The sequence below is a fragment of the Chrysemys picta genome, chromosome 12 (genome assembly GCF_011386835.1).
Source record: "Chrysemys picta bellii isolate R12L10 chromosome 12, ASM1138683v2, whole genome shotgun sequence".
Lineage (NCBI taxonomy): Eukaryota > Metazoa > Chordata > Testudines > Emydidae > Chrysemys > Chrysemys picta.
Genome location: NC_088802.1, coordinates 42,654,241 through 42,673,323, shown reverse-complemented (window position 1 = coordinate 42,673,323; position 19,083 = coordinate 42,654,241). Strand labels below are relative to the sequence as shown.

Below are 19,083 nucleotides of genomic sequence, written 5' to 3'. Positions count from 1 at the left end.
ACCAACTCCATGGGCAGATGGGCGAAGTGGGAACATACTCTGGTCACGAACAGTCCCAGCCCTGCTCTTGTGGATGGGAGGATGATGGGGCCGGGTCCTCATTCTTTGACCATAATAATTTCAGAAACTCGTATTTCATAGCACAAAGGGGAGCATTACTCACTGATCTCCCTTTTCCATCTCCTTTCCAGCTGGTGTCCCACCTTTTCCAGCGGGCCAAGGGACATCACGGACTGCAGGGGGAGTTGGCCATGGGAGGCAAAGGGCTTAAGCATCACGCCTCTACACTGGTGTCCCGATTCCAGCAGTCCCTGCAGGATCTCACAGCCAAGCTGAGGAGGTGAGCGACACCATGATGGCACTGTCCCCATTGCAAGCTGACTGCCCTACTCAGAGTCACCCCTGGCTAGAATCTATAAGGGCTTGGTTTGAGGGGAGATTGGGAAGCTTGGGGGGACTGGGAATGGGCTACAGAACCAGAAAAGGAGGATTGGCTTTGTGTGGCAGAGACTGACTGAGCAGCTGTGGGGATTTGGGAGTTCCCCTTGGCCCTGGGAAGGGACTGGGGTTAAGACAGGACACTTCTGGGACTGGAAGATTAATGTGTTTTCCCATTCCTCTGCCCTGCAGAAGCCATACTTTCTTCATTCGCTGCATCGTGCCCAATCTGAAAAAGGTAAGAAAACCACCTGCTTTAGGTGGCAGAAGCAGCCACAGGTTTTGGGGGACCCCTTCAGACAGAGGAGTTCACTCCCTTGCTCTCCAGTCTTCCCCACTTGGCCTGCTGCCATCTGGTCTTCACTCCCATTAGTGGGGCACAGCATTGCGAGGTGTCTCCTCTGCCCTGCCTGTGCAGACCCTCTCTGGAACAGGATTTCAGTGACAACTACTCTGTGGTCCCAGCTACAAGCTCTGCTCTGTCTCTCACAACCTCTGCCCACGTGGTCCCTCCTTCACACCTGTTGGGAAATTGCATCAGTGCCTCCAGAAACCTGAGGGGCAGGATGTGAAGAGCATACCACCTGCCCTCGAGCATAGCAAAATCGCTGTATGGGATTCACAGAAGCTTGGGGGGGATAAACCAACAAGGAGTGGCTGTTCTTATTGGTCCACCTCTCTATCTGTCCATTCCCTCTTCCCCATCCACTCCGGCTTTCCTCTCCTCGTGGCTTCACATCACAGCTGTCTGACGTTTTTGATGTGGAATATGTCACTTGTCAGCTGAGGCATTCTGGGATACTGGAGGCCATACACATCAGGAAGGAGGGATACCCCATCCGCATCCCATTCCAGCACTTCTTAGTCAGGTACTTTGGTTTGTCTTCTCTTCCTCTTCCTTTTGGCTGGGATTTCTAGGCAGCTCAAGGGGAATGAAGCAAGCAATGGGGTGTGGCAATTTGTCTTGGGCCTACCTCCTTCAGGCTTGTTTGGATCTGTCTATCTTAGGTACTTATCTGGCTCCTATTACTATGGTATCAGAGTAGGATTGCCAATCCTCCAGGATTGCCCTGGAGTCTCCAGGAATTAAAGATTAATCTTTAATTCAAGATTATGGTGTGATGAAAACTCCAGGAATATGTCCAACCAGAATTGGCAACCTTATATCAGAGTCCCTCTCAATCTTTAACGTATTTATCCTCACAACATCTCTGTGAGGTAGGGAAGTGCTGATGTCTTTCCTGGTAAGAAAATTAAAAGAAAGAGATGTTGGGGGATAATTCAAATCAAAATATGTTCTCCCCAAATGTCTCTCTCTAAAGAGTCTAGGTTTGGGAAGGTAAACACTGGAAGTCAATAAAGGGAAGTGGCACAAGGATTTGATAATAGGAGAATGGGTGCTCTCACCAGTAGGCCATGAGTTCAAATCCAGTCTTGGCCCCGGAACCTGCAAGTGCACGCGCACACACGCGCAAGTAACTTTCTGCACATGGAGAATCCCATGGCACACAGTGTGTGGAGTTGTTCATGTGTGTGAGTGCTGGCAGGACTGGGTCCATACTTGTAGCAGCTGAAAGCCACTTCCAAGGGATGGCTTTATGGTGGCCTTTGTGAAATGTTCTCAGTTCAATTTCTAATGAAATATCCCCATAACACATGCTGCCAGCAGTACCCAACAGGCCTCAGGGATATCATTTGTGCCTGATTTTCCATAGCTGCCAGAGTGCTGGGCTTGGTTCTCTTACCTGACCCTCCTGGTGTCATCCAGGGCATGCTGGGCTTCCTCCTTGTCTTTCAGGTATGGGGCCCTGACTGGCCAAGGGCAGAGCTATTCGCAGGAGAGGGATGGATGCGCCGCAGTGCTCTCGCATGTGGTGGGGGACCCCTCGGACCTCTATCAGATTGGAGTAACAAAGGTGGTGTCTAAGGATTCCCCTGTCTTGATCCCAGAGCCCTGTCTGTCCATCCCCTTGGTGCTGATGTTAAGTAGGGTGCTCAGTTCCTGCACATGAACAGATGAGTGGGAGAATTGATTTCCTGCCCGGGCCGTCTCTATTGTTTGACCTCTATTTTATTGCTTTTAGCTGGAGATTGTTAGTGCCTGTGAAAGGGAAAGACAACGCTGGCTGTAGGCAGCCGTAGGGCAGACACTGATTCCCTTGGGCAGCCAATGCATCTCAGTCTTGACCTGTGCCTCCACCTACCTTCTGTGTGCACCACTGTGCTGACCCACAGCACGCCCTGGTGTTCCACTGCTGGGCCCCCCACACTCTGCAGTCCCAAGGTACCTCAATCCTGAGCCAGAGCCCCCCATTCCAGCCCTCCCTAGATAGATAGAGGGCCTGGAATAGCGACCCAGGGGCACCTTATCTAAGAACAATGGACTCATGTCAGTGGGTAGCCTGTGTTATGATGGGCGGCAATAGCTCCAGGGGGTTTAGGGTGACATTAAGGGGTTGTAAACACCAGTGTCTATTATAGACTCTGCCTCTTCTTGGGGGTCAGCAGCTGTTTGCTCTGCCTAGGTCTTCCTGAAGGAGAAGGCCAAGCAGCTGCTGGAGAGAAGATGGAACCAGAAGCGGAGCTGGGCCGTTGTCACCCTCCAGCGGAACCTCCGAGGCCTCATCAGCCGCAGGCAATTCCAGGTCTTCAGGCAGAAGGTCATGGTCATCCAGGCTCATTTCCGGGGGCACCAGGCAAGGTCAGAGGTCAACGGCCACACCAATGCTCATATTCTGTAGCCAGTTGTAAGCATAAGCACCTGCTGGGGGCCGTGCACCGATTCAGTAACTTGGAGTCCAGCCCCGTGTCCCCACCTGCAAGAGGATGCAGGGACAGAATGGGCACTGCCCGTCTTGATTGCCCACCTGGTGTGCTTGTCCATGCTAGGAGCGGGGCCCTGCTTGACAAACAGTTACCGATGTGGATGTAGCTCACCGGGGTCTAACATAGATTCAGAGTGCAATTATTGAGACAACCCTGACAGCGGTTCTCATGTGGCAAACTCACGCTCTTGATAGTTGGAAGCAGAGTTTCTTAAGCAAGTGTAACACACAGGTCCCCCTCTGTCAATCCACAGAAGATATGGGCTGATACAGCCATGGCTATGGAACCTTAGCTCAAGCTGTAGCAGCCCATACTTTTAGCTTTAGTGGTCCCCGGTTCAATCCGCCATGGGGGCGGCCCTCACACAAGGCAGCACCATGTGGGGACTCTCACCATGTTTGCCCACCAGTGTGCTTGGAAAATGATTTCAAATCTGACACTAAGTCCTGTGATACACAGGGCCTTCCGTGCCCTGTATTCGTCCTTCCTAACACATAGGAACAGCCAAAAAGTTCGCCTCTCCCCTTGGGCGTTGTGCAAGGGTTGATCCTAAGGCCGATACTTTATTATAACTGGTTATTAATTCCCCTGTGTGCTGTAGTGGCTTGTCAGGGGATGGATCGGAACAATGGCTGGGATTTGCAAAGATGCCCTGGGGAGATAGGTGCCTAAATCTCATTGAATTACATTGGGAATTTGGTGCCTAACTCCCTTGGGAATTCCAACCCCGATGAATACAGATGGCAAACTCAAGCTTTGCCCACGCTCGAGATGTTTTGCTGATAGTCGTATGAATATAGCTAAACTGGCGAAACCCTCCTGCCATGCATGCTGTGATACTGATACAAAAGTGCCTCTACTGGTGTAGCTTGGGAAACTGGCATAAACTATGCCGGTATAAGCAGTTATGCTGGTATAACTGCATCCACGCTAGGGCTTATGCCTGTATATTGGTTAAAAAAAAACCACCAAAACCCCCCCACACCCTGCCCCCCCCCCCAACAGACACTGCTGTAACTGTTTAGGGGAGGCCAGGCTAACCAGGAAGGCCAAATCAAATGCAGCCTGTTCTTTTCTGGTGTCGCTGAGCTTGTGCCTTGCTTACACCAGAGCTGCATTGGGCCTGTGCTCCTGGGCTTAGTCCACAGGCTGGCCTGCTTTGCTGAATTTCCCTTCCCCTCCTGCCCCCACTCTGCTCTCAGGAAGCGCTACAGGAGGCTGAAGATGATGCTGGTGCAGCTTGGGACGGTAGTTTTAATCTCCAGGCCCTTGGTGCAGACACGGAAGCGCTGCCAGGTAATAATACCATGCCTAGGAGCAGATGTGGCACACACGGCCGCGCTGCAGGGACCATTCACGCTCCGGGATATGCAGACACAGTTTGTGGAGGTGTGCTTAGGGTGGGGACAGGGTGATCTCTTTAGATACTTTCTGGGATTTAGACAGTGGCATTTCCCAGCCTGTTAAACCTGCCTTTGGCTCTCAGAGCAGATGAAGGGGCTGGGACTGGGAGCGAGCAGGGATGGGGGACATGGGTTGCTCTTTGTCTTACTGCACAGGGAGCCCTGGTGGACAATTTGAGGCTTTACAGGCGAGTCCCCTTAAACCCCTTCTGCGACCAAGGGCAGGAGCTATGAACAAGGCCCTGCGGGAATACAAGGAAGCTTTAAAACATTATTTGGCCTCAGTATTCAGGGTGCCAGGCAGAACAGGCCTAACCCGCAGCAGGGGCAGGCACGGGGAGAGCTGAGTGGCAGCCTCACATCACTAGAGTACAGTCATCAGGGTGAAGAGGAGCCTGAAACCCAGGCTGGGGGCACCCCACTCTTGGGGAAGGTGGGAGATGTGACTTGAGCAGGGTTGTGTCCCAGAGGGGCTTGAGAGGTGGCCCCTCAACTGAGAGCAAAGCAGGTGTCGTTAAGGCTGCTAAGTGTTTAATAACAGGAGATCCTCATTCCACCGCGGGGAGTGTCCAGTGATACAGGCCAAAATAGGAGGCGATTGCTCACATTTTTTTCTGATCAAGACCTGCTTAGGCAGAAGCCTGTTGGTGTCAGTGCGTGGAGCTGCCCTGCCTGCCACATGCTCAGCATGGACTGAGATTGAAAGAGCTGATGCAGCAAACAGTTGCATCGAAGTGTGGCTGTCGGGTGCCAGTGGTCACCTCAGCTTAATTTAAACCAAAAATAAACCTGGCATCTGGTTGCTTTTAGCCAGCGTTTGTAAACAGCAGTGTGGCTTTAAACAAGGGTGGTTTTAAGCCAGTTCTCAGGGTCACACGGTGCTGGGGGGCGAAGGAGACCTGCTGGTGCCAGGTCTCACCACCATGTACAAGAAGGAAATCTCAGCTGGGGAAGAGTTTATGGAGTTGAGGACAATGACTCCGCCCATCTCCCATCATGTTCCTGGAATCCAGCCCAGGGATAGTCAGGTACTCTCAGGAGAGGGATTGATTTATAGGTTTAAAAGTCAGAAGGGACCATTATGATCATCTGGTCTGACCCCTGTGTAACCCAAGCTGTAAGATTCCAGCTAGGAATTCTTGCATCCAGCCCGTCTCTGGTGGTGGAGTTGGAACATTTCTTTTAGAAAACACCCAATCTTGATAGGAAGGCTCCAAACGATGGAGAGATTCCCCGAGACTGAAGTTCTCTCGCCACAGACTGGGTTCAGCATCGGCCTGGTCACTGATGTGTGGTATCCCCTGCTGTGCCTGAGCCTCAGGGGGTGAGAGGTTATGAGAGCTCTCAACTGCAAAGCCTTGAGCTCAAGCTGTAGTGACTCATGCCTTTTTCTTAGCTCGGAGGTTGACAGATCAATCCCCGGTGACGGCCAAAATGGCAGCCGTCACACAAGCTTCCCACCCACTGCCCCTTCCAGCGCGTTCCTGTCCTGACCCTGAGAGCTAATGGAGCCATTTAAATCCTGGGCCTGTCTGCCAACAGACGGGTTCCTTAGTGCCAGCTCCAGTGACTGTGGATTTGTGCTGTGGACACACATCCACAGAGATGAGACATGAGACCGTCAAACTCGTTTCATGAAGGCTGCCGAAGAGCCGTGAGACAGTAGCCACCGCTGCTCTGTTTTATTCTGCAGAAGGTGGGACCTCAGCTTCTTATTGGAGGCAGGGGAGGTGCCTAGCACATACTCCTCAGGCGTAAGGGCTCACAAGAAGCCACAGGAGAGACTCATCTAGCTACCCCCTGGGCCAGAAGGATGGTTGCAGGACACCCACCGAAAATCCCTGCAGTGTAAGGTGTGGCCAGGCATGGGTGGCTGTGCTGTGCTCCCAGAGCAGGACTTGTGTTCTCAGCTCTGCTCCAATCCCTCTCCAGCGTAACCACAGAAAAGCTCCCATCCCCTCCCCTCCGTGTTTGCTTTCTAAGGCTCTGCTCCCTCCCGGAGTGACGACAATAAAAGGTCTCAAAGTTCACCTGAGGGAACCGCAGTCCCCCCCCCCCCCGCGCCTTCCCCTGCGGCGCTGCCCTGGGCGGACTTTAGTACGCCTGCCCTTTTCTCAGCCCAGGCCGACCCAGCCCTGGTCCCTTCCCATCTAGCCCCACACGTCCTCGGCAGACAAGCAGGAGAGAGAGGGAGCGAGACAGCCGCACAGCCTCCGAGCAGGAGGCAGGTGAGTAGCATTGGGTGGGACGTGGTGGAATATCCCTGCCCCCAAATTGGGAAAGGGCAGAGCTGAATGGGAGCCCGGCTTCCCCTGACTCCTTGTCCCACCCTCGGGGGCTGCGGGTGGCCCTCTGCAGGCTGGATTCAGGTTTTCCAGCTGCCAAGAGAGAGGGCAATGAACCATGTTTCCGGTCACTGAATGCTTAGTGGGGCACTGTCAGTAGTGTTCCGTGAGACAGTGAATGCCAGGCTGTCTGGAGCAGGCTGTGTGGCAGAAGCTCCTTTCTGATTGCGTCCAGCCTGGGAATGAGGGGTCTTAGACTCCTGGCGGGTGCTAAGAGCGGTGGCCAAACCTCAGCCCGCTAATGTAGATAGATCCTAAGAAGATGCAGTGTTCACCCTCTCCTTTTAACACGCCAGCAGCTGACATGGCAGGCCAGCTACTGCACATCCCCAGGAACTGTAGCTAGAAGTACCTGGTAATCCAGAGCATTTGCCCTTCCGAGATGCCTGGCACACCCCAGAAAATGCCCTCACAGGCCATTTCTTTTCCTTCTGACAGCAGAGGCGTGAGGACAGCAGGCAGAGAGAGGAGTCGCTGGCCAAAGGTGGCGAGGAGAGTGGTAGCTCCCCAGGAATGGTAGGTCAATAAACTCTAATGTATCAGCTATGAGGGCCTGCTGGGGTTTCCACCCGTGTGACAGAGATAAGGGAGTTAGTTCCCATTTCACGGATGTGATCCGGCAGGTCTGTCCCTGCTGGGGAGTGTATAACTGAGCCAGCTGGCAGAAGAGCCCTTTCCGTCCATCCAAGGGAGTCGAAGTGCTGCAATGCCATGGGATAATGTGCATCGATGAGGAGCAATCTAGGCCCCCAAATGCCTGGGGCTGAGCTTTGGAAATATGCCTAAGGGATTTGGATTCCCATTAGAAATTAATGGAATTTGGGGTCCAAATGCTCTAAGGGACTGAAAATCTCACCTTAATGCCCTTTTCTCCGCTGTTCTTTCTGGGTGACCTGCAAAATCAGGGCCCTCAATCCCAACCACTTGCCTTTATTATAGATTCTGTGGGATTTTTCCTTGGAGTTAGGGATGTCAGCCCCAAGCCAGGGGCCAAAGCCCACCTTGGGTAATTCCACCTGCAGTTTTGGCGGGGGTATGGTATCGTCATCTTCTCTTGAACTGAAGCATGATGTTGCTTTTGTTGCTGTTTGCCTGTATTCCACCCCAGAGGTGGCTACATTGGCGTGATCGTTCCTGAACCGTTCCTGTGTGTGCTGGGGAGAGGGGTCTGTCTATAGATGTGAGAGAGGCAGTGTGGCTGAAGGGCTTTGGGGTAAAATACATTTTATAATCATAAGATATTAGCAGCAATAATATCTGTAAGGTGGGTATTGGCTGTTGTCTGGTTATCAGGCCTGATCCCTGATATGATCAGGAGCAGCCTCCGGGTGTCTCCCTCTGCAGTACCAAAATTCCAGCCATGCTCCTGCACTTCAGAGGTGAAGGTGCAACTTCCTGTTGCCATGAAGGGGTTAATGCCTAGGCTACTGCTGTGTTCGCATGATACTGGGATATGTCCCAATAAATCATAGTGGTTTCTATCAGTTCTGTGATGGATTATGCAGGATTGAGCAGAAATGTCAGCCTGTCACCTGCACAACGGCAGTGAAGAGGGGCCGAGGATGCAACTGGGCAAACGATTCCCTCTGAACAATTTTTTGGGACAAGTTTGGCCTGCTTTTCTGTCCTTGAATCATCCACGTTTGCGGCAGGCAGGGCCATCCTTAGGATTTATGGGGCCCTATGCAGTATTATTAAACTGGTGCCCCTGTGCCCGATGGCAGCCCGGGCTTGCATGTGTATTTTAGATAAGGGTTGTCTTTTGAAGGATTTATTTAAAAAATTATATGTCTGAAGAGCCAAACATTTAAGGCTAAAGATGAATATTCAGATTGTGCATCTAAAAATCTATGCAAGGATTTTTTTTTAGAGATGTGATTTTTATAATCTTCAGCAACACACTAATGAAATATTTGTAAAGCACATTTTAAACCAAGGTCCTGTAGACTAACATGTTCTGAGTAAATAATGTTTTCACCTCCCAGCTCAGAGAGAGCGGAGAAGTGATGTACAACTGTTTTTCTCAGTAAAGTCAGAAACTGACAGTATATACCTGGGGGTTGGCAAATGCCTGTTAAATGGCTTCATTACCACTTGAATGGCTCTTTAACAGTTTTAATGTTGTGCTAATAGGTCTGGCAGGCTGGGGGCTTTTTCACTTTTAAGTACTAGATCCCCTCTGGAGGAAGCCTCACCAGGCTGCAGCAGCCAGCTGTGGTGGGAGCCTGCAGGAAGGGGCAGAACAGGGATAGGAAGAGGTGGGAGAGTGAACACTAAGACACAGGGGTGCCCCAAATTTTCGGGTGCCCTACGCAGCCCCGCATATGCCTAAGGACGGCCCTGGCAGCAGGACCTCTCAATGGCTACTGAATTAGAAAGAGGGGGGAGGGATAGCTCAGTGGTTTGAGCATTCGCCTGCTAAACCCAGGGTTGTGAGTTCAATCCTTGAGGGGGCCATTTAGGGACCTAGGGCAAAAATCTGTCTGGGGATTGGTCCTGCTTTGAGCAGGGGGTTGGACTAGATGACCTCCTGAGGTCCCTTCCAACCCTGACATTCTATGAGAGTTGTGTGTGCTCAGCAACTCCCGGGGGCTGCTCCACCCCCTCTTCTGTCTGGGGCATGAAGCCCCCGGGTGCTGCTGCAAAACAAGCGAAGGCCAATCCCCCTCTTCAGGGCTTGGCCCCAGCCTGGGACTTGCTTTGTTGTGATGGTGCTTTCACTTTATGCAAATACCGCCTTCGGTTTCATTTCCTACGGCTACCCACTCTCCTGATTTCCTTTTGGGTTTAGGATGGGACAGACTCACATGAAGCCTAGAGATACGCTTGGTTTTTGAGCTCAATGTGCTTCAGCCCAGGCTGGCTTGAAACTGAGGTCAGGTTGTCTCGGGTTGTGGATGGCAATGAAGCATATGATACATCTATGGAGGCCTTGTTGTGGATCAGATGGGTTTGGGCTTGGACTTGAGTGACTAGCCTATTGAAATGAATGGGATTTCTGACCTAGCAAGGTACTACACAACTGGAGGAGAAAGAATCGGGCCCAATAAGTATAAGAAATTCAGGGCAAGGACCCCGGGGCCTGATTCTCCTTTGCTTTGCACCATATACCATCATCGGTCTGTCTACACTGCAGTCAGAGGTGTGGTTGCAGCACGTGTAGACATAATCAGACTAGTTTTGATCTAGTTGAATAATAATTGCAGTGAAGCCGCAGCAGCATGGGCCAGCCTCTGGAGTACGTACCCAGGGTCCTGGGCAGGCTGTTGCGGTTTCACTGCTAGTGTTACATGAGCTAGTTGGATCAAAGCTAGCTCGGTTATGTCTACACATACTGCACTCACACCTCTGATTGCAGTGTAGACATACCCAATGACACCTGTTCAAAGTGGTGTCATTCTGAAATGGTAGCAAGGTGTGTCCACTTTGCATAGGTGTACACATCAATGCGAGGTGCAGAGAGGTAGAGAACAGACCCTGGGGCCAGGTTACGATCTCATAAATCCAGATTAACTCCATTAACTTCATGGCCACTTTTCTTTTTATTTGTACGGTAGCGCTCTTGGATGCTGCAAAATAGTGAAAAAGCAGCTGCAGTGGGGGAAAAACCCAGAACCGTGGTCTCATCTATGCAAAACTAGGAACCTCTTGGACCTGGGAGAAGTAACCAAAATGCAATAAGTTTGGTATCTTTCCCCCCGTAGTGCTTGATCTTCAGCAGCAGTGACCTTTTCTCCTACTTTACCATCCTTTCTCCAGTGCGCTCTTCATTGTGACTCTTATTTATTCCTTGTGTTTTATAAAATTCTAGAACACACACACCCCAATTACTCTGGTTGGCTCAAACGCTCAAGTCCTGGCTCCAGACACGCTGTTGTTGATGTCGGTGGCAGTGGAGCCTGAAGGCTGAGTAAAAACACCTGTCCCCGACTCCGTGTGTTGCCTGAAATGAATTTATTTTTCTTTGGCTACTGTGACTCCGATTGCTGACTCTTTGCTCCCTCTCTCCTCAGGACGTGGGGCTGCTGGAGATCCCCGCAGAGCTTGCGGCACTCCTGCACTCTGCCAAAGGTAAGAAAACCCCTCCAGCCCGCTCGCTCGGTTCTAACTCACGGTGTTTGCATTTGTGGCTTTGCATGTGTGTGTGTTCGGCACGCTCTCTCGCCTATATCGTATCTGCTCTGTTGGTGTTGGAAATGTAAACACGATAACCCCAGGTGGATGTGTATAAGGGCCTCCTCCAAGATACAGGGATAGACAGGCAGCATTATCCAGTGGATACAGCACTGGACTGGAGCTTGGGAGACGTGGGGTTTTATCCCTCCGGCTCTGCCACTGACCTACCATGTGAATGTGGGCAAGTCATTTCCCTTCTCTGTGCCTCTTTCCCCTTGTATGGCTCATATATTTAGATTGGAACTCTGTGGGGGCAGGGCCTGTCTCTTTGTACAGCACCTAGCATATTGGGGCCCCTATTTCAGTTGAGCCTCCTAGGTGCTGCCATAATACAAATTAATTAGTCAGCGGGGCAAGACACCTGTCAATGAGCAGACGGTGCTGAGTTCCCTGTGCACCTTGCCCATGGAAGCATCCCCCAGGAGATGTAGATGACGAAGCATTGTGGCCAGAGAGATGTGTGGCGAGTCGTGCGGGTTGGGCATGTTTTGACAAAATGCCTTTTCCCCTCCATCGGAAAATGCTGATTCATCAAAACCAAACCCTTTTTGGGGGAACATATCCATTTCAACAAAGCTTTCATCAGGAAGGTTTCATCTGGTCAGAGAGAGAGAGGGGGCAGACAGAGACGTCCCAGGAATAACCTGATTCAGAGCAGGAGGTTGAACCTGGCTTTCCCTTATCCCGGCTGAGTGCCCTGAACACCAGGCAATAGGCTATTCCCTCTCTCCCCACTTCCCTTCCCTGCCCACCTCTGTTTTCAATTCATGGACATTTTTGAAAGGTTTTGACTTCGTCCCAGTGCAGAATGAGAAAGTTTTGAAATCTCGAAAGCTTTCCTGGGACAGGAAAACCTTTTGCTTCCCCTGGAGCATGAATAGGGTTTAACCAGAGGAGGTGGCAGTGGGGGAGGCGCTGGCTTGGAAAGCGAAGGGAGAGGAGGTGGGAGGGAAGGAAAGTAGCGTTGCTGGAGAAGGCGTGCAGACGCCGTGTTGCTTGGGGGAGTCTCTGCAGCCAGGGAGGCATTTGTTGTCCTATCGCCCCTGATAAATCCCTTATCTTCTGCTTCACTCATGGTGACCTCTGGTTTATTTATCGACTGGGACACTGCCAGCAGAGTCTCTGCAGTGCTGCATTATTTATATACCTGTGAAGGAATGGAAACCCTTTCAGAGCCCTGGCCTGGGGCGTTCCCTATGGACTGTTGCAGGCATTAGAGGTTTGGTCCACACCCTTCACTGAGCTAATCCTGGATGTGTTGTTTTCATGACCCCTCTCTGCTCTGCTAACTCCCCCTTTCTAAAAGAGCCTTGAGTCCATTCTCTGAGGAGGCCTGTTCTGTCGCTCCAACCCCAGCTAGAGAAAAGGCAGCGTGAGGGTGAACAGAGAAGCTGCTCAGTTGTGTGTGGGCAGGGGTCTGTGAGGATGGGGAGATGGTGTGGGGGTGGTGCAGAGGGCTGGGTGAGGGAGCAGGTGCCTCTGGGGGAGGGAGACTTTGTGGTGTCTGGTGGGGGAGGGTGATGGTGGTGTGGGGGTGTGGTGTCTCGGGGAGGGCCGTTGGTGCGGTTGGCTTGGGCGATGGTGTGGGTGTCTCTGGTGTGTTGGTAACTGGGCGTGTGGCACCATGTCTAGATGGGCCTGAGGCTGAGTGTCCATTTTCTCTCTCTCTCTTACAGGTCAGCACCATGCCCAGGCCAATCAGATCATGGAGGTTTCACCTCCGGAGGTCAAGGCCAAGTGTGACCTCTCCCTCCCACCCAACATCAATAGCTCTCCCTTCTCCGTCTTCATGAGGTCTCACTTCCAGGTAGGATGCTGCTGATGCCAGAAGCCACACAGGGACCCTTCCATTCTCTCCTGCCCCTTCTCCTGCCTCCTCCCTGCTTGTTACCTCCCTATCCCCACCCCCCCCTTCAGTGTTGTCTCCTCCTCTCTACGCCTCTGCCAGTCTGCCCCAGGATCTGCCTCTCCCCCACTCTCTCACATACTCATAGGTGCTGGGAACTGCCACACACACCCCCACACCCCGGCTCGAAATGCTTTCCATTATATTCAGGGTTTACAGTTTGGTTCAATGGCTCTCAGCAGCCCCGCTATATACATTGTTCCAGCGCCTCTGCCCGTACTTTCTCTGTCAGGACGCTTTCCTGGGCTCTGTAACCTCCTCATCTCTCCGCTCCAGTACGTTCCTGCAGACACCCCGGCAGGGGCTGTCTGTGCTGCACATCCCCGTGGGCTGTGTCTATGGCACTGGGTTGTCACTAGGGCCTCTGCCTAGGAGTCTGATAAAGAACTGAGCCCCGCGACAAGCCGTCTGATGCCTCCTCAGCCCGCTCTTTGCCCTTGTTTGCCTGGCACAGCTGGGAGAATGCAGAGTCCCGCTGTGGACTCCGGCTCTCTCCTAGGGCTTGTAGCAGGGGGGCACGCTGCCATTGGAAATGCCAGCCATGAACTCCGTCCTTTTTCACCTCCTAGGAGCCCAACTTCCCTGCCCTTGGACAGCCCCTGCAGCAGCCCTTAACCCGCCTGGAGGGCGAGGACACGCAGCGCGCTCTGGAGATCAACAAACTGGTGAGTGCAGGGGGCGGGGGTGCAGCTAGCCTACAGTATCGGACAATCTCAAAGCAACCCCACTGGCCTTTGTAGTGGGGCATTAGTGAAATATGAAGGCACATTATGCAGGCACTCTGCTCCTCTAGAAGCTTTCTGTCTCTAGAAGCAGAGGGGCTTTGCTGGGGTTCACAGGACCTCGAGCGCGGTGGTACCCCCAGAAGGAAAGTCATGCGGTCTAGAGGTGACAGCAAAAGAACTGAGAGCCAGGAGGACCCTGGATTTATATGCAGCAAGTCACTCGCTCGCTGTCAGCCCGTGGGCAGGTCCTCTGACCTCCCTAAGCCTCATTCAAACAAGCTGGAAGACAGGAGGGAGGGTGGGGAAGTAAATTGGCTAATGATACGTCCTCACTGCAGCGTTAATGCTGGCAATGGGCAACGGGGTGGGAGCAGTTGTGCTGCAAAGCCACATGCGAGTTGCTGTGTTCTCACTGATGCTGTGCTCACCCCTGTACATCGCATGGGCTTCTGAGGGCCTATCCCATGGTTCTTAGCCCTGCACCAAGCTGAGCCACTCTTTGGCTCTTTCCCAGTGAATGGTGGGAGAACTTGTCTGTCCTTCTGGGCGCACGGGGGGAATTGTGGAAAGGCAGTGCAGGGCTATCAACACTCTAGTGGTTTAGCCTGCATCCACACAGGAAGGGGGGGGGTGGCAGCTTGAGTGAAAGCACTTTAGCCTACAGCTCCACCTGGGACAGCTAGCCTGGGTTGGGTGAGAGTTTTGTATGTGAATGGGGGTGGAGGGAAGAGGTTAGGGGCAACACCCAGTGGGGACGGAGAAGGGGTTACGTTAACTTTAAATTGTATGATGTGAGAGGTTGTTATAGGGTAAGAGTAAAGAGAAATTGTCTGTTGGGGCATGTTGTTGTTGGATGGAGATCAAAAGCACATATGCTACTGGGGGCACAGAGTCACAGAGGTTTGGATTCCCGAATGGAAGCTCCCCCAGAGGGGAGAATTGAAGGGTCATGGCTGGCTGAGGAGGAGAGAGGGCGCAGGATCACAGCGGGGTTTGGGAAGCTGGGCTCTGATCAGGAAGGGAAGGCTCCGGTAAGATTAGCAGTGGGAAGTAGAAGGGTTACCGAGCACTGTTGTGAGGTTTGTTATGTTTACTCTGGTTAAATAAAACACTAGTGTTTTTTCAAAGCCAACAATGGGAAGCATAGTCAGTCAGGGTGGGGAGGTTTGAAGAGGGCCCTCAAAATAGTTAAAGCGGCCAGGATCACCTGATATATTTAAAGGCAAGGGGGAGGAGGGCTGTACTAATGCTTACATCCGAAAGTGTTTTATGGGGCTAATTGTATAGATCTGATATAACATGTGAGAATGACAAACCACAGGGAAGGGGTGGAGTGAGGGAGGCCGGAGTTACAGCAATACAATTGTGCAGTGACTCTCAGTGTAGGCATTTGTACACCTGGATGGCTCAAAGTTTAATGAGACTTGGCGCATGGCTGCTGTTCCTTTCCATTATGTTGCATTTTGCAGCATTTGTGGCTTCCCTTCTAAACAGTTTAATTCTGTGGTTGAGTCTATATATTTTAAAAAATGCAACTCAGTCTTACAGTCCATGCTGAACCAGCAGAGCTGTGACTTTACCCACGTTCTACTGTCTCTGGGAGGGAATTGTCTGTTTCCCTGTGTTAGGGAGGGGTGTTCAGTAGCCGTGCTGTTGTACGGGTACAGGAGTAGAGATTTTTGTTTAAAGAAGGGATTCAGCCTCTTTGTTATGAATGAAAAATACAGCGTATCTTCTCCAAAATTACAGCACTTACTCTTTCAGTACAGTGTGGATGTTCTGAGAATTGACACGTAAATCTGTTGATGACTTTAGGAATTCAGTTACATTAAAAATTAATTAAGAAATGTAGCACCCGAAATCAGAACTTTCTTTTGTCTCCAAAGATCTCATTAACAGATCGGCACAGACTCTTCAAACTTCCCGGAGAGTGGAAATAATGAGGAAAAGGATAAATACTGTAACCCTTTAAAAATGTTGCCTGTGTACAAGATTTCAGTGAGTTTTAACTATATAGGAAGTTTGCAGAGTCTCTTCTGTTACCGTTGGAGACCAAAGAGTCTCGGTCTGTGTGCTAAGATTTTTTAAAGGGCCTAATTTAGAATCATTTAAATTCCTAAACTTATTCCTAGATATACTTGTGAATTCTCAAAACCTTCATTCCGTAGTCAAAGAGGAAGTGCTGTAATTTTGGGAAACATATGCAGTGTTTTTCATACAATCCAGAGGTCAAATGTCTGCTTTAAGTGCAATACTCAGCCCAGCCTTAACTATGGAGTTTTTACTAATGCCTCCATAACACTTAGCATTTTTTAGTACAGTAAATAGATCTCAGAGCTCTTCACAACGACTGGGTGAGCATCATTTCCTTCACTGTACAGACAGGTAAACCGTGGCCCAGAGAGGGAAGGTGACTCACCCAAGACCACACAGCAGGTCAATGGCAGAGTCAGGAATATAGCTCAGGAGTCCTGGCTCCCAGTCTGATGCCCTATCCCCAGGACATGCTGCCTCCCAAATTCTCCTAAACCTTGGGGGTGCCTGAAATCTGAACCCCAATTCAGATCTGAATTTTGTAGAGGGCTCCTGGGGCCAATTGGTCCTCCTAGTTCAGATGTCTCCGGAAATGTGAGGTCCTTGCAATTGGAGCTTGGGTCGGAATGTTTCGGTTTAATCTTCTCGCTGTTTTTCCATTGGGCGTCTTTTAGATCCTGCGGTTCATCGGGGACAGGAACCTCCAGAGCTGGCAGGAAGTGCTCCTGGGTAACTACATCGCCAGCCGAGGGCTGGGCAACCCGGCCCTGCGCAACGAGCTTCTGAGTCAGGTGGTCAGCCAGGTGTGGAAGAACCCAGACACAGAGCAGAGCCAGCGAGGCTATGCTCTGATGGCTGCCCTCCTGAGTGCATTTACCCCTTCGCCAGCACTGGAGAAACCCTTGCTGAAGTAAGGAAGGGGGAGAGATGGCTCCTTTTTTATTGCTGTTTCCGGAGAGGAACAGCTCGTATTAAAGGCAGCTGCTTGGTTTGCAGGTTCGTGTCAGACCACGGGCTGGAAGGCTACAATGCTGTTTGCCAGCGCAAGATCCTCACGGCAATGCAGCAGACAGACACGGACCCCGAGGTCTCCCGTGCCCATCCTCCCACCCTGTTGGAGTGGACCGCTAACCAGAGGAGGGGGAAGATGGTGCTGGACGTCTTCACCTATAATGGTAACTAGCTCCTGCCCTCCCCAACTTCGAACCCCCACGAGGCCTCTGCTGACACAGGAATTAGAAAGAGGGCTCAGAAAATCCTTCCCGTGGCTGGAAGTGGGCACAAGACCTGTGCTACTTGCTGGCACGAGCATGAGGGTTTGAACCTGGTGCCCAGCCCCTCCCAAAGTCAGAGATTGAGGGTCTTGCCTGTTGTAGAGACAGAGGCTGGATTCTCATCTAGAGCCTGATCCAGAGTTTCAGTTCGTTTGAGTTGGTGCCTGGCTGCAGCCGTCACTCGCTGCTCCTGCTCCAGCTAGAACAAAATCTACTTCTCCCCCTGCTCCCCGTTGCTCTGTGTCCTCAGCATGAGTCACTTTCCCTGCTGCTCGCTGATCAGCTGAACCTCCGCTCCCGGCTTTTTTCCCTCCCCCAAAACGTTTCCATTCCAATGTACTTTCTTTGTAACATAGTGTGTGCTTGGCACCTCTGCAAACCAGGCCTCAGCGAGCGGCTACAGGCACCTGGCTACCGAATAGAGCTTACACAGGTGGGATCCAGAATGCCCTGGCATTGGCAAGCACACAATGATTACGGAGCCGCCATGTGCTAGTGCAGAGAGGGCCCCCGGGGAGAGCGCTCAACCTGCTCTCAGCCCCTCTGAGTCTCCTTAGCAGCCCGTGTGTGAGAATCTCCAACAGGGCTGTCCGCATGCCGCCATCTTGTGCCATTTTTAGTTCTGTGGAAGGCTTTGTGCTGACTCTCTCTTTCCTGGGCTAGAGGAGATGTTCTCTGCTGAAGTAGAGTCCTGGACAACAGGGGAACAGTACGCAGGCTGGATCCTGAGTTCAAGGTACAGTCCAAGGGGGGGAGTGCTGTTGTTCTTTGGGTTCACATTGGGCAGGGCTGCAGGCCAGGAGTAATGCATTCATCCCTGGAATAGTTGCATTTCCCACCATCACCTGTTCTCCGTCTCTCCAGTGCCTGTGCATGGGATTGCACTGTTTATACCCCCAATAACATAAGAATTGCCAGACTGGCCCATTTAGTCCAGGATCACACTTCTGAATGTCAGAGCCGGCTCCAGCATTTCTGCCACCCCAAGCAAAAAAAAAAAAAAAAAAGCCGCGATTGGCGGCGGCAGTTCAGTGGCAGGTCCTTCGGTCCTAGAGGGAGTGAGGGACCTGCCGCCCCCGAATTGCCGCAGGTGCCGCCCCTCTCCCTTGGCCGCCCCAAGCACCTGCTTGTTAAGCTGGTGCCTGGAGCCAGCCCTGCTGAATTTGGCCAGCACCAGCTGCTTCAGAGGAAGTTGAAAGAAATCCCATACTGGACAATTATAGAGTATGAGGGAATGATTCTTCCTGACCCCAGGCCCTTAGTGGTTGGCTCTTGCCCTGAAGCATGAGAGTTTACATTCCTTATTTCAGAATAGAATTCTCTGAATAACTTGGGCTCCTGAGCCTCTCTGGACTGAACAGTTCTAGTTCTTTGGGAAGTGGTTGGGATTGGATGGAAGGGAAGAGATTGAAATGTGGGGGGGTGAGGAGGGGGTATCAAGGATTCCAGGATATGGCATGGAGCCTCCTATGACTTTCTCTTCTGCATTCCTTTTTGACACTGATACAGCGTGGTGTGTGTGTGTGTGGTGTGTGTGTGTGTGTGTGTGTGTGTGTGTACGCGCAGATGATGAAACTGAAAAGTGTGGTGATGGTGAAGATAATAGTGATTCCTAGATCTCTTATAGCACTTTTCATCCATAGATCTCAAAGCACTTTACAAAGGAGGTCAGTATCATTGTCCACATTTTAAAGATGGGGAAACTGAGGCACGGGGCTGGGAAGTGACTTACCTGAGGTCAACCAGCAGCCACTGGAAAAGCCAGGAATAAAAACCAGGTCTCCTGAGTCCCAGTCCTGTGTTCTATTCACTAGGCCACACTGCCTTTGGGCAGGCCAGCAAGATGGGGCTGGTGAAACCCTGTCTGGCAGAGTCCAGTGAAATGCTCTCAAGTCAGGAGGAGCTGTGTGTCTCCCAGTGTCTGTCCTAGCTCAGAGTGCAGGAAGAGAGGGAGGA

General features: G+C 51.6%; 1 protein-coding gene across 3 annotated transcripts in view; it reads left to right on the top strand.

The window, feature by feature from the left end:
• The first annotated feature begins 204 nt into the window (after positions 1–204).
• The window catches only part of LOC101954014 (unconventional myosin-XVB), a 50,798-nt gene continuing 31,919 nt past the window's right edge, over positions 205–19,083 (top strand). Inside the window, exons 1-13 of one of the 3 annotated variants that reach the window (XM_065563437.1) lie at positions 205–340; positions 631–676; positions 1,183–1,307; positions 2,237–2,354; positions 2,964–3,139; positions 4,467–4,560; positions 7,451–7,528; positions 11,026–11,083; positions 12,865–12,995; positions 13,664–13,759; positions 16,528–16,763; positions 16,850–17,028; positions 17,791–17,863. In XM_065563437.1, the coding sequence (XP_065419509.1) occupies positions 252–340; positions 631–676; positions 1,183–1,307; positions 2,237–2,354; positions 2,964–3,139; positions 4,467–4,560; positions 7,451–7,528; positions 11,026–11,083; positions 12,865–12,995; positions 13,664–13,759; positions 16,528–16,763; positions 16,850–17,028; positions 17,791–17,863 (1,499 nt within the window). In that variant the 5' untranslated portion in view covers positions 205–251. Of the gene's footprint in view, positions 341–630; positions 677–1,182; positions 1,308–2,236; positions 2,355–2,963; positions 3,140–4,466; positions 4,561–6,729; positions 6,896–7,450; positions 7,529–11,025; positions 11,084–12,864; positions 12,996–13,663; positions 13,760–16,527; positions 16,764–16,849; positions 17,029–17,790; positions 17,864–19,083 lie in introns of those variants that run through there. The other 2 variants (XM_042841118.2, XM_024101734.3) reach the window with 2 other exon arrangements.